Raw genomic sequence first — 14,596 nt, forward strand, 5'->3', positions numbered from 1 at the left:
TAGGTGGAAGAGAAATGTGCACTTGTGCCCGAGAAATGCATAGCATTGGTGAGACAGTAAGGTTTATTGATCATCTACTGTACAGGAAGCCCTGCCAGGGACTGTGCAGGATACGGGAACGACTGTGAATCAACCTGTGTCTTTGAGGAGTTGATCCAGTGGAAGAGTCCAACATGAACACATGTGACTACAGTATGAGCTGCTCTCTGGTAAGTGCTGAAGGAGGAGGAGGAGGAGGAGGAGGAGGAGAAGTACTAAGTGACAGAAGCCTAGAGGGCATGGGATCGCTTCCCGGAGGGAGATGGCTGGGTAGAAATTCACCAGACAAATTCCTAGGGTAGGAGGTTGGGAAGTGGGTGCAAAGAGCAAGTTGAGTGATGGTCCTCAGTGTGCCAAGTATACACGAAGAGACTGGGATAGAAAAAGGGCCTGGGGGAGGATAACAGGATAAGCCTGGAGGGAGATGTTGGGTTAACATTCTGTGGAGTCTTCAGTGTCAGAGTGAGCTTGATTCTTTTGGCCTGAGTAGCCTGTGATGGCAAGATCAGCTGTCTGGGCCCCAGATTTATCCTGAGGGTACTGGAATGATTATTAGTCTTATTGTTTGATACCCTCATATATTAAGCACAGTGATTGATACAGATCAATAATCTGCAGTTATTTTTGAGAGCCACTTGGAAGTCTAATTTTAAGTTTACCCGTAAACTTAGAAAGACTTTAGAAAGGTGTTTCTGAATGAGAGTTTTAGGGTAATAGTTATTTAATTTTTTTTAAAAAGTACTTTGGAGAGGTTCAGGTATTTAGGATGTTGTTTATGTTTTTTTTTTAAGGCAGCTTCTCAAGATATAGTTCATTTTGTGTGGTTTGGGCCGGACTTGAATTCACTATGTAGCCCCGGCTGAACTTGAACTTGTGATGATCCTCCTGCTTCAGGCTCCCAAGTGCTGGGCTTACAGGCATGCGCCACCACGCCTGGCTAGAAAGTCATTTGTGTTCAGAGGTCTATGGAATGAATTGAAAGTGAAAATAAGGAATCATCAGTGTTGCATTAACAAGATCTTAGTTATATTTGAATGTGAATCCTGGTCTCATTGTGGTGTTTGATTTTGGCCCACATCTGCCTTATTTTTCAAAGAAGGGAATCTTACATGTGTTTGAGAGATGCAGAGATTTCTTGCCCTGTCTTGTACATAATGGGAATAGCTTATGCCTGTTTTTTAGACTTTTAGTTATTGATAATTTGGAATCAGAGACGTACAATAAAAACATCTTAAAATTTAGTTGGAAACTTGAATGCAGTTTAATGTCTTAATTTTGCTAGTAAGCTAAGTGCTATGGAAAATGCAAAAATCAGCATTAAGGGCAGAAATACTTCGTAGTATTGGCAGTTTGGAAAACCTTTTTATGTCCATTTCATTCTTCCTGTCCTTTAGAACGTGTATTCAGTGTGGGAGGTGTGACATCCCCTGACAGTGCATTGCGATGCAAGGCAATACATGGTGAGTTTTGGGAATGGTGGCCCTTGGGGAGAGCAGAGAGGAAGTGAGACTCATGCTGGGGCGGTGGTGGGGAGGGTGGAGGGCGTGCAGGGAGGGAAGGGAATCGCGTTTGTTCCTTCAACAGTAGGTACAGTGCAACAGAGGTTCATGTACGGGGCTGGAACTCAGACCACATCTGTTAATAGAATGTTACCGGATCCCTCCCTCGATGAACCTTACAGCTCTGATGTGCAGGGAGACAGCGAAGGTGGAATTGTGGGCCTTGGTGGATTGTGATTACTGTTGTATCTGCTGGAGGAACACATATTGCTGTGTTGTAGGATTACATTGGGGTGTTGTGAGAGAGGGAAGTGAGGGCCTGGGGCAGTGGAGCAGGCCCTCCAGAGGTGAGCAGGAATTTTTTTTTTAGTAGCCAGGCAAGGTAGGGAGAAGTAGATGAATTGGGAAAGTTTAGAAACACAAATACTCAGCCTTTGGGAGACTGAGCAGAAGGAGTACCATGAGTTCAAGGCCAACCTAGACTACATAGTTCAAGGCCGGTCTGTATTGCATAGGGAGAGACCTTATCTAAAAAATAAATAAAAACAAATAAAAAGTGTGAGTTTGTTTTATTTATTTGTTTTTGTATTTTAGGGAAGGGTCTACAGGATGTTCAGGTTCTCACTACTAGATTGGACTCGCAGTGATCCACCTGTTTAGAGCCTCCCAAGAGCTGGGATTATAGGTGTGGGCCACCACACCCAGTCTCAATCACTGTCTCAACATGCCCCGGGGGCAGGACTGGCTTGGCAAGCCTGGGATTGAACCCCCAGCCTCTGCACCTGCTTGCAGGCGCTTTAATCCACTGAGCTATTTGGCTGGCCCTTGAATTTTATTTTTAAAAAATGTTTTTTACTGTTATATAGTTCTATAAATAATAAGAATGTTACAATAAATTTTTTGCTCAATGGGGCTCGGGAGGAAAGTGGTCAGGTGATTCTGTGTTATCTGTCTTTACAGTACATGCTAGGAAGGGGGACGTAGTGCTGTCCTGGAAGAGAGGTCATTCACATGTTCAGTTGCATTGGTGGAGTCAGGGAGGTGTTGAAGGAGAGGCCCAGCTGCGAGCTGCCAGTGTGGGTGGAGCACCGAAGTTGGTACATGAACTCGGAGCCCTGGGAGATGAGGATGCAGGGCAGGAGTGAGTGGGTGGGGCCCCCGGGGTGGGGGCAAACAGAGTACCAGGGCGAGTCCTGGAGCAAGCGAAGGGTTGAAGTTCCAGCAGAGGAGGAGCAGGCACAGGAGTGACTGGGGAGCGCGTGGCAGGGGGAGGTTGGGTCCAGAAGCCGAAGAGAGCCACTGTAAGGGCTGGGGCAGCTGGACTGAGTGCTGCACAAGAGTCCAGGAGTATGAGTGAAAATGGCCGTCGATTCTCAAGGCACTGGGCCTTGTGAGTCCCTGCGAGGGAACTGATGGGCCGCGGCCGCGCTGGATGTTTCGGTGCTCCGCAGACCCCCAGTACTCCGCCCGGTACACTGCTTGTATGACTGTCGCATCTTGTTTGTACACTGTGTCGTGGCCCTATGATGGTTGTGTCGGTATGGAACATGGCTAGATTTTTTTTTTTGTCTTGTTGTTATTCCCTACAACATAGCACAACCCTACTTATATAGCCTTTACATTATTTTAAGATATTATGTATACTTTAGATTTTTTTCTTTTTTTGGTGCTGAGAATTTACCCCAGGGCCTGATAGAAGCTACACACACTGTGTCACAGAGATAGACCCCCAGCCCATGGTTTAAAGTATGTGGGAGTGTGTACACAGATTTTCTGCAAACATTGTGCCATTTTATACGCCTTATATTGAGCATCCTTGCAGTCTATATGGAGGGTCATGGCATCAATCTTGAGTACTGGGGAATAACTACACTTTTGTCTTAGTTTGGGCTGTTAGACACGGTGTCATAGCCCTGCTGGTCTAAACAGCTGACATTTCTCTTTTTTTTTTTTTTGGTGGCTGGCTCAGGAGGCCCTGGGGGCAGGGCAGACATGGCATGTGGTGCTGGGGATTGAACTGTGGTCCCTGTGCTTGGCTAAGTGGGTGCTTTTTGTCCCCTGAGCTATGTCATTGGCCCATCTTACATTTTGTGGTGGCTGGAAGTCAGACCCGGGTCCCAGAAGGCTGGGTTCTTTTCCATGGGGAGGGCCCTCTTCTTGCTTGGAGGTGGCTGCCTTCTTCCTGTGTCCTCACCTGCCACAGAGCTCTCCCATCTCTTTCTGTTTTCATAAAGATGCTGTCCTCTCACGAGAATGCCTTAGAACCTCTTGTCACCCTGATTACTTCAGAGCCCTTACCTCCTATAGCATCACACTAGGCTTTAGCAAGTGGATTTGGTGGCTTCAGCATGTGGATTTGGTGGGACACAACATTTAGTCAGTGGCAGCTGTTGGGTCCCAGAGGAGAAGGAAAATGCGAAGTGGAGAAAGAGCAGGAGGCCAAGCGCAGCTTTTCATGTTGAAAGACCTGAGCATTTGAAATGTTCATCTGAAGGGTCCAGTGGTGTGAGGAGGTGGAATGTGGCGGGAGAGGTGCCAATCCCAAGTGTAGGTTTGTGAAAAGGATCCGGAGAGCAGGGGGAGGGAGCCTTTGCTGGGAGAGGACAGAGCTGGCTGCAGATAGGTTTGTCGGCTTGGCAGCACAAACTGGGTTAGTTCCCTTCTGATGTGTTAGCATTTCCATTTGATAGCAAACAGGTTGCTGTTGACTGTGAAGAGGGTTAGGAGTGTCAGGAAGGGGGCCTCCAAGGCGTCGCGATGGCAGTGACGGAAGACGACTAAACTGGCTGTTGCAGTGGGCCTGGACCTTGTGGCAGAACCTGTGATTGAATTTATACAGGCACCAGTCTGCCAGCGTGGGTGTCTTTTGGTGGGATCCTTTCTGGCTGGCCTGTCGGAAATGAATTGGTGGGTCAGTCCAAGGCTCGGCCCTGCCAGGGTTTTGGGATCCAGGAAGAGTGGGGCAGAGTGGTCAGTCTATGTCCCATAAAAAGCAAGTTGCTGGGGTGCTGGGCCATGGAGTCCACTTCATGGGGAGGCAGGTGCAGATGGGAAGGTGCTGGGGCAGTGTAGGGAACAAGCACGTGGGTGGGGCAGGAGCTCCAGGGGCACCATCCATGAGCATGCAGTACTTAATGCTGCTGGGAGGGGCAGTACAGAGGGGTGATGATCAGAGCGGAATTTGAACATGGATGTTTTGGCAGGTGTTCGAGCGACGGACATTGAAGTTGTCATTTTGGAGGTGGACAGGGTCCTGGGACAGCCACGGCAGTGGGTTGGGTGAGACAGGGAAGAGTCTATTGATCATGAAGTGTTAGAACTCAGAGTTAGTGTTGGATATTCCAGTGGCCCCAGGGGTCTGTTCCATGGGAAGGCATTTAGCAAGCCCCGCTTGTACACCGAGGTTTGGTACGCTTTATTGTTTTAAACTTTTCCCTTTTCTTTCCTCGTGCAAAGTCACAGAATGTCCTTCCACCCAGGACGAGGGTGTCCCCGAGGGCGAGGAGGACATGGAGCCAGACCCTCCGCACCGGCCTTCAGACCCCAAAACCTGCGGCTGCTTCATCCTCAGCAGCCTCCTGTGCAGTATCAGTATGAACCGCCAAGTGCGCCTTCGACCAGCTTCTCCAACTCTCCAGCACCCAATTTTCTGCCCCCGCGACCAGACTTTGTACCCTTCCCTCCACCCATGCCTCCCTCAGCACAAGGCCCTCTGCCCCCGTGCCCTGTCAGGCCCCCTTTCCCCAGCCACCAGATGAGGCACCCCTTCCCAGTGCCACCCTGCTTCCCACCCATGCCCCCACCGATGCCTTGTCCTAATAACCCCCCAGTCCCCGGTGCGCCTCCTGGACAAGGCACGTTTCCCTTTATGGTGCCCCCGCCTTCCATGCCCCACCCTCCGCCCCCTCCAGTCCTGCCGCAGCAAGTGAATTATCAGTACCCGCCAGGGTACTCACACCACAATTTTCCACCTCCTAATTTCAACAGTTTCCAGAACAATCCCAGTTCTTTCCAACCCAGTGCTACCAACAGCAGCAGCCCACATTTTAGGCATCTCCCTCCGTACCCACTGCCAAAGGCTCCCAGTGAGCGGAGGTCCCCAGAGAGGCTTAAGCACTATGATGATCACCGGCACCGAGATCACAGAGATCACAGCCATGGGCGAGGTGAGCGGCATCGGTCCCTGGATCGGCGCGAGCGGGGCCGCAGCCCAGACCGGAGGAGACCCGACAGCCGCTACCGCACGGATTACGAGCGCGGCAGGACTCCGTCCCGCCACCGCAGCTACGAGCGCAGTAGGTGAGCCCATGGGGCAGCCCTGGGTCGGACAGCAGAGGCCAGACCTAGACCACGCCCACTCACATGCACGACAGGGCAACACTTGAGCCAGCCAAACCTGCCCCGAAGGCGTTCGGAGCCCCCCCCCAAATCCTGCCATTTAGGTGGGCCTGCCCCTTAGTTCAGTTAAGTGGCTGCTTCAACAAAGCAGTCAGGCTCAGGTTGCTGTGGTTCATCCCCAGAACTCAAGCCAGCCAAACCTGCCCTGAAGGCATTCTGAGCCAGCCAAAAAAAGAAAAAATCCTTCCGACAGGTGAACAGATCCTGCGCTTCTCCCTGGGAAAGGAAGGAGATAGCATTTTGGTCCCAGTTTTCAGGAGAAAGGCAGAACTGACATGTAAAGAAGCTGATGGCAAGAAAAAAGTCCTGGAGAAGCTTTCCAAAATTACCAGTGTTGGTCAATTATATAAACCTATTACTCTGCAAAATACAGTTGACGTAGTGATGACCGTCGCATGACATGAAAGGTCTTACATTATTTCAGTGTTATCAGAAATTTCACTTGGTTCAGTGCAGTCAGCAGAGTACAGCATTTCAATTTTTTTGTTTTTTTTTAATGCATTTGGTACAGCGTCTACTGACTCACTACATAGATCAGACTTGTAGTGCTCCTCCAGTTTTCAGCCTCCCAAACGCTGGGATTACAGGTGCATGCCACCACACCCAGTCTCAATCGCTGTCTCAGTGCATCCTATGGGCGGGGCCATCGCTTCTCTCTGAGGATTGGGTCCCTGTGTGTGCCTAAGCAGGCGCTTCTGTCCGCTGAGCTCTCTGGTTTGTCCTTGAGTTGTCTTTGAGTTAGTGACAGGGATATGTTTTCAGGAATCAAACTAGTAGTTCACAAGCAAAGCTTGCTCTCTGATTTTTAGGGGACCTGGAAGTTTATACATTGTTGCCTGTTTGCTTAGTTTCTTTGTAAAATGAAGTTACTAGTTCCATGGTAACAAAGTTACAGTTTTCCAAATAACTTTTAGTCTGATTTTGTTGCATGGAAGAGGTGCTGAGCACTGTAGGCGGGGGCTTCTAGAAATACCCTGAAGTCACTTGCACAGGTTCACAGTTCTGTGTGTGTTCCTCTGGGAGCTTGCGATAGATCTTCAGAGGTGGGTGTGAGCTGGTGGCCTCAAAAAGGTCAGAACCTTTGGCTTATACGAAAAAGGCAGAAGTCACACGATCGCTGTAGCGTACTCATGCTGTTCGTGAACCTTCTGTCCCTGAAGACTTGAGGCCTCCAGTTGTCAGCTTCGCAGCAGGACCTCTCCCCTGTGGCAAGGCTGTTGAGCCGCACTTGTGCTCCCTGGAGTAGGCCTGCTGTGGGCCACAGCTGGGTACGGGTGCTGCTTGTGTCTTGTTTCACTCTTGCATCAGGCTCAGTCAGTACTTCTGCCTGGAGCTCTGCCCGGTACAGAAAGGATAGCGGTTGTGTTCTGCCTGGAAGAGAGTGACTGTTCCTCTGAAGGCTTGAAAGGGAAGTACCGGGCCTAAGGAAGGTGGAAGGGAGCCTAGTTCTTGTGAGGTGACTCATTTCTTAGGGGTTAGGGCTGAGTGAGAACCTACCAAGACTGAAAAATCTTCCAGCATCAACTATTATTTCTGTTGTTAGTATTCTGTGATGGACGGGTTGCTGGAGGCCTTTGACAGCTTGTTTTACAGTTTTATGATGAAAATAGAAAATTGAAAGCATTTGTAACTAGTTTTCTTTAGGCATTAAACTGCTTGTTAATTCATATCTTGGGGAAAACAGTTTGCTGTAGATATTCTACATAGTAGTAGATACATAGTATCCTCCCCCCTCCATTTTGAGGTGTTCTCATTACAGGGGTTGTCAGGGTGCTGGTGTAAATCTTAACTTTTCCAGCCAGGCTTAAATTTTAAGCTCTGTGACAAATCTCAGATGTGCTGTATACTGAGGATTTACCAGAAGGTGCCGTTGAATGCAGCAGTTTGTTATTCTGAGCCACACTCCTGCACTGTGAAGGATGTCTTTTCTCAAATGGCATTTAATTGTAATGGAATTTTTTTTTTAATAATAATAAATATGCCTAGGACATCTGCCCTGAGCTGGCTTGGTGACCCAGCTGTATTGTAAGCAAATACAGGGCAGGCAAAGTTCTAACAGAACTGCCAAAAGTACTGGGAAGGCCGACGCGTGACGGCTTGGCCCATTAGATTGTGCGTACTAGCGCATGCTCTTCGTCTGTCCTTCACTCCTCTCCTTGCTTCCTGGTGCAAGCAAATCCATCTTTTTACACATTCCATCTTCTTTTTCTCCTCTGCCACATACGATTAGGTGACAGTTGGGAGACTGCTTTGGGGGAAACTGGCTAGAGAAGACTCGAGAGGAGGTGAGGTGAGTGTGTGTGTGTTTGCTCCCATGAGAGACCTGGGGTGCCCTAGGGGCGGCAGGAGCAGGCAGCACCCTGTTGCGCAGCGTGGTGAGGAGCGGTGCTGGGCTTTGCCCAGGAGCGATGCCAGCCTTGGCGTTTTCCGTGTCCATGGCTGTCCTGGTGACAGCCGCTGTGGAGCTGCTGGAAGGCCAGCACGATGGACCTGAGGCACGTCTGAATGCCTTTAGGAAAGGATGAAACCTGAGAAAAGTGACACCAAGATAGTATTTCTGGCTTTGGATTCGATTCATAGTGATAGTCATGTAATTGACATCCAAATTAGTCTTTTCCATTCCTACCAACACTGAGGCAGCAATTATGGTTGAAAGTGGTACCGTTGGTATTTTGGTGACTCAGGGTCTTTTGTAGCTAGGCGTGTACTCCCCCACTGAGCAATGTCCCACCCTTTGAGATGGGGACTCACTAAATTGTCCAGGCTGGCCTTAAACTCTTGACTCTTTCACCTCATCCTCTTCAATAGCTGAGATTATAGGCATGTGTCTTGTCTGCCAAACATTTTGTTCTTAAGTGCAAAGTCCTATTGTCTAGGTATAAAGAACAAATGAAGTTTGTTCTTTCAGGAGTATCCTCTAATTAGAATTTGTATTTGGAAGTATAGGCAGTTAGCAGTCCTGTCGTTACAATCATATCAGATTGTTGACATGTGGCACCATTCACTAAGTTTCATAATTGAAATTTGTGGGGATCTGGCCCTTGCAGAGGGGAACCCGGTAGAAGGAAGAGGGAATGAGAAAGAAAGAAACCTGGGGTCAGGAGGACCAAGCTGCTGGCTCGGCTTGGCTCGACTCAGCTCAGGAACCGTGTTTATTGGTTCCAAGTTTAGATACAGAAAGTTCTGAACATGTGCCCTCGTTAACGCCGAGCCTTCCCTGTTCCCCTGGGAAGGGACTAGCCTTCCGAGGCCAAGCTGATAGACTGGAGACCACACATTCCAGAGCCCTGGGAATGCTGCTGAGCTCTTTGCACAAGCCCTGGGAATGCAGTGGAGCCCCTTGCTCAGACTGCAGGTCAAGGAAGCTGGGCATATTGCCACATTTACTTCCTTATGATTGCTCGTTCCTGGACCCGATCTGCGGCAGAAGTTTACTACCTAAATGTAAACTAGAATTTTAGGAATATAGTAGAGGAAGAATGTAGACTCCCAACTCTGGGTAAAACTTATTTTGGACAGCTAGTGTGTACTGGAGGACTGTGTATATATCAAGAACATATTATTCAAAGGAATCTTTTTTTAGTTGAAATTTTTTTTTATTAATGCATGTTTGAAGTATGTAATGATTACATTAATTATGGGGCTTTTTGTGAGAGTAGTAATCTTTAGGTGAAAATAGTTTTTCATCTCTTAACTTCTAAGCAGTTACTGATTCCGAATAGATTTATAAGTTTTGATTTTAATGTATTGACAATTCTTCTATTTGGATATAAGTTGTTTACTTTTTTCTGTTTTTGTTTTTCTTTTTTAAGACAGGATCTTACTATGTAGCCCAGGCTGGTTGTGAATGTAGCCCTAGCTGGCCTCAAACTGGTGGTCCTCCTCCTCAGCCTCTAGAGTGCTCACTAAGATGTAGGTGTGTGCCACTATGGCTGGTTAAAAGGGGGATAATTTTGAGTTTAGACATTTTATAGTCTTCTTGCTCATCTCTAATCTGAAAAATCCACATCCAAAATATTCTTTAAAACTTTTTGAGTGCCTGTGTAATACATAAATAGCTTCAGATTTTTGAACATTTCAGATTTTCATTTTAGGGATACCTAGAAGATAAAGCTTATGCAAATGTGCCAAAGCCCAAAAAACTTTGAAATTGGAAACACTTCTGTTCCCTGCATTTACATAAGTAATACTTAACCTGTATAATATTTCCCGCCAATTCTAATACTGCCTGGTTATTCCTCTTAATTTGTAGTACTGATACAAACACAATTGCATTTACCTTTTTGTTTCAGGTATTCATTATATTATTAAATAGACTCAGCAACTGTTGTTATTATTTAGTTTTTTGAAATAGGGTCTATAATTCTGGCTGGCTTTAAACCCACTGCATAGCTCAGTCTGGTCTGGAACTTACAGTGGTCCTTCTGCTTCAGCCTCCTTGAATGCTGGGATTACAGGCATGCTACCACACCAGCATATTAGTTTATTTTTTATTTATTTATTTATTTTTGAAGCAGGCTCTTACTGTGTAGTGCGGGCTGGCCTTGAACTTGCTTATGTAGCCCAGGCTTGCCTCAAACTCATGGTAGGCCTACTGCCTCAGCCACCTGAGTGCTGGGATTGCAGGTATAAACCACCACCCTTATCTGAAGCTACTATTGTTTTTCTCTTTTTTTCTTTTTTTATGTATTTGCTACAGGGTCTCACTGCACAGCTTGGACTAGTAGTGATTCTCCTGTTTTCAGCCGACCCAGCACTGGGATTACAGGTGTGCACCACCATGCCCTATCTCGGTGGTCGGCTCAGCGGGCTCAGGGGTAGGGCAGGTGTAGCAAGTAGGGAAACTGTTATTCTTATTTTCCAGTTTTACATTGCAAGCTTTACTCCAGTAAGCCTTCCCTTATGCCAGTCTACACTGGGGAAACTCAGCATCTACAGTCAGGTTTTTTTTTTCCAGGTAAAAATAGTGTTCAAATGACTTGCATTGCAGTTTGGTGACAGCTAAAACTGCAACCTGGCCTGTAATGCATAAGCGTGTCTTGCATTTTAGAATCTTGTCCTGATTTAAAAGCTTGAATGTATATTTACTTGATGGATGAATAGCGTTTTCTAGAAATCAATAAACAGGAGAGACCTTTAAAATATTTGCTGTAGTTTAAGTAATCAAAGATTGGCTGGTTGGAAGGTTTTGAGAGAAGGTTGTGATAAAATTCCCTTTATTGCTTAACATCAAGTTTGACTTCTTTCTCTAAAGAAAACAGCAAAAACTGTCCAAGCTAGTTAACTTCTGTAAGGAGAAAAGCTCTTTTATCCCCTAATAAATTAAGAAGGAATAAATCTGTCCCCTAGTGAATAGTGCCTGAAGACTTCTTAGATATGGTCTATTTATTTAGGAAATAAATTCAGTGAAGAGATGGTGCTTTTGAGCCTTTCTGTTGAAAACAGCTCTGTGTATTAATTCCTTTAAGAGAGCGGGAGCGAGAGAGACACAGGCACCGCGACAGCCGAAGATCACCGTCTCTGGAGAGGCCCTACAAGAAGGAGTATAAGCGGTCTGGAAGGTGAGCACCGAGTTGACATGGAAAGAGGTGGCGGGATTGCCCGTCGCCTTGAGCCCCGGCCTCGTGCGCCCCTGCGGAGTGCCGGCTGCGTCTGGGCGCTCGCCGAGAGCCTGGCCGGGATGGTCTAGGTAGGGCTAGAGTGGCCCAGCACTGCAGTGGTTCGCTTCCACTTGTATGGGTTGTGCACAAGGAAAAGTGACATCCGTGTACACAGTAGAAATTAAACAAGCCACCTTATTTGACAATGATAGAAACTATGCACTCATAATTCTAGGTATTTTTTTTTAAAACACCTTGGGAATTCATAATTATGCTCTTAAATTTATTTGGGGAAAGAAAACTGCAGTTATATTTTCTTTAAAAAAAAGTCCAAGATTGCTGTAATCCAAAACTTACAACTTAAAACCAATGGTCCGGAATTAAGCAAAGTTCATGGTGTTCTGTAATTTTTTTCCTTTCTGCACTGATTATCGAACTTGGGGCTTTGCACATGCTAGGCAGGTGCTTAATCTATTGAGCTATCTCCCCCAACCAGTCTTGCATAATATTAATTAAGAGCAGCATTCTCCAGTCTGAGAAATCTAGCGTCATATATTACCTCTCCTAGTTTTGTTACTGGGTATAATTACCCACTCTTTAAGTCTCAGTGTATTTATCTGTAAAGTAAGAATAGTTACATTTACCTTATTGAGTAATGAAGGCGTATTGAGATAATACGCTGAACATTTAGAAGAAGGCCTAAAGTCAGTGACAAATATGTGGTAACCAGATATAATTATTATCTGAGCACTTTAAGAATTAGTAGAATATAAGAAAAGCAGAAAACATTTAAATGTAAAATAAACAAGATTGGAACAGATCTATAGCTGTACAACTGTATTTAGAAATGAAAGCAAGCCTTGTTTCTTTGAAAGATCTTAGAGCAAGAGAACAGCACGTGTGAAGCTGCAGGGTGGAGAATGTGCTGAAAGGGGCAGGCCTGGAGGTTGGGAAATGAGTTGTAAAGTCATCTGTAGCAATCCACTCCAGACTGTGGCCTACAGTGACCAGGCCAGTGACGGAGGGAGGGAACTTAGATGTCATGGAGGTATTGGCAGGGTTTATAAAACAGGTGGGTAGTACTCCATCACTGATGAGATGAGTGACCCATCGCCTTAGGTTGGTATTCCTTCTTATGGCATTTGAGGATCTGCCAGACAAGTAGAACTGGGCAGTAGGTCATTGGCTATTCAGATGTGAAATTTGGAATAGAGATCCCAGCCACAACTTCTGAATGCTGAGGATTAGATGAGATTACCCAGAGGGTATGGAAGAGGCCCCAGGTCAGGAAGTAGGAGGAAAGCCAGGATATTGTGTTGGACGTCAGTGAGGATCTGTTTATGGTTGATGATTTTTTTTTTTAGTATTTGGAATCAGTTTATAATCCTTTTTTTTCCCCCATAATTTTATTGAGAAACAAATAGCAATGAGACAGTTTCAAACCAAATTGGTAGGTTGATGATTTTTAATGTAAAAGTCCTGGGAGTCTCCTTAGTCTGGTGGTCTCTTCTCCAAAGCCTGACAGTGTGGGCAGAAGGCAGCCTTGGATTCTCTGTTCCACATGGAGTAGATGAGAAAATAAACATTGGAGATATATATGTTGTAGGCATGGGGAAAGTTAACAGTTAGTAATAGGACATATTATGAAGAAGAAACAATTAGAGTTTGGAGTGTGAGGTCCCTGAGATACCTAAAAAAAGATGTTGCTCCTGTTTTAGAATGACCTCAAAATGGTTTTGTTTTTTTTTTTTTTTTAAAGTGAGTATTAGTTGACAGTCACAACAGACGAGCTGAGAGTCACCTGTCATGCATGGTATGTGTGTAAGGAGACAGGGCGAGGAGGTTTTCTGTCCTGTTTTCTTCAGACCTATAGTAATAATAGTTAAATATTTTGGGAGGGTTTTTTTTAACATATCAAATGTCTATGTTGGGTCCGGCGAGATAGTTCAGTGGTCTAAAGCACCTGCTTAGGCAAACTTAGGTGCAGGGGACAGGGTTTGATCCCGGGCACCACATACTCCACCAGCCCCACCCTCAGGGCCGGCTGAGTAAGTTTAAAAAAAAAAAAAAATAAAGTCTGTGTCAACCCTATTAGCATTTAATTTTCACTTTCAAGTTTTATGATATTGGATAATCTCTAAGACCATTTCCTCCTTTGTAGGGATGTTATCTGCCTTCTGGGATTCATTGAAGGATTAAATGTGAATTTTAATACAATGCTTAGTAGAGTGTCAGGCTCAGAAGAAGTACCAGCCCCCTCCCCGCAAAGCCATTAGAAACTATGTTGCTTGCCATCAGTTGTTGATATTTTGTTTTATTTGTTTATTTATTTTATGTATTTGGTGCAGGGTCTCACTGTGCAGCTCAGACTCGTAGTGCTCCTCCTGCTTTCAGCCTCCCCAGCTGTTGATATTTTGGTAGCCTTCATAAACATCAAGAAGACAGAACCTAGTTAGAAAATAATACAAAAACAAACTAGATTCACTGCCAAACTTTAACTGAAATTAAGTATGTTTTAATAAACTTCAAAAATACGTAGTACGGTGGATAGAAAAGTAGAAAATATAGCAGAGAACAAATAGGGTGGTGTAAATGGAAGGCATATCATGATCCTGTAGTGGAAGACTGTCTTCTTTTTTGTTTCTTTTGTTATTATTTTTTGGTGTTTTGAGGTAGTGTCTCGCTATAGTTTAGGCTGGCTTTGAACTCACTCTGTAGCCCAAGCTGTGGGCCTTGAACTCAGGGCATTGTTCTGCCTCAGCCTCCTAAGTGCTGGGATTAAAGGTGTGCACCACCATATCTAGTGAAGAGCATGCATAAAAACACTAATTTTACCCATCTCTGACAAAACTAAACAAAAGGGATATAAATGAAGGACAAAATGGTCCTTCATTTATATATATACAGCTCCTTTCTCTTAATTCAATGAGAAGAAAGATTTATACTAACAGTGTTGGGACAGGATATCATGTCTGCATCTTGTGCTATGAATAACCACTATGTAGACAACAATATGCAATGCATTAATTATTGAAACTGTCCTAATTGGTTTTGAAACTG

At 45.5% G+C, this 14,596-nt stretch overlaps 1 protein-coding gene across 6 annotated transcripts in view; it reads left to right on the forward strand.

The window, feature by feature from the left end:
• The window catches only part of Drosha (drosha ribonuclease III), a 133,874-nt gene that overhangs the window by 1,512 nt on the left and 117,766 nt on the right, over window positions 1–14,596 (forward strand). For 4 of the 6 annotated variants that reach the window (XM_004642293.2, XM_023702367.1, XM_004642294.3 and 1 more), the window contains exons 2-5: window positions 86–209; window positions 1,434–1,499; window positions 4,995–5,837; window positions 11,405–11,497. In XM_004642293.2, the coding sequence (XP_004642350.1) occupies window positions 1,483–1,499; window positions 4,995–5,837; window positions 11,405–11,497 (953 nt within the window). In that variant the 5' untranslated portion in view covers window positions 86–209; window positions 1,434–1,482. Of the gene's footprint in view, window positions 1–85; window positions 210–1,433; window positions 1,500–2,204; window positions 2,224–4,994; window positions 5,838–11,404; window positions 11,498–14,596 lie in introns of those variants that run through there. The other 2 variants (XM_023702368.1, XM_023702366.1) reach the window with 2 other exon arrangements.

This window comes from Octodon degus, unplaced genomic scaffold (assembly GCF_000260255.1).
Source record: "Octodon degus isolate 3935 unplaced genomic scaffold, OctDeg1.0 scaffold00149, whole genome shotgun sequence".
NCBI lineage: Eukaryota > Metazoa > Chordata > Mammalia > Rodentia > Octodontidae > Octodon > Octodon degus.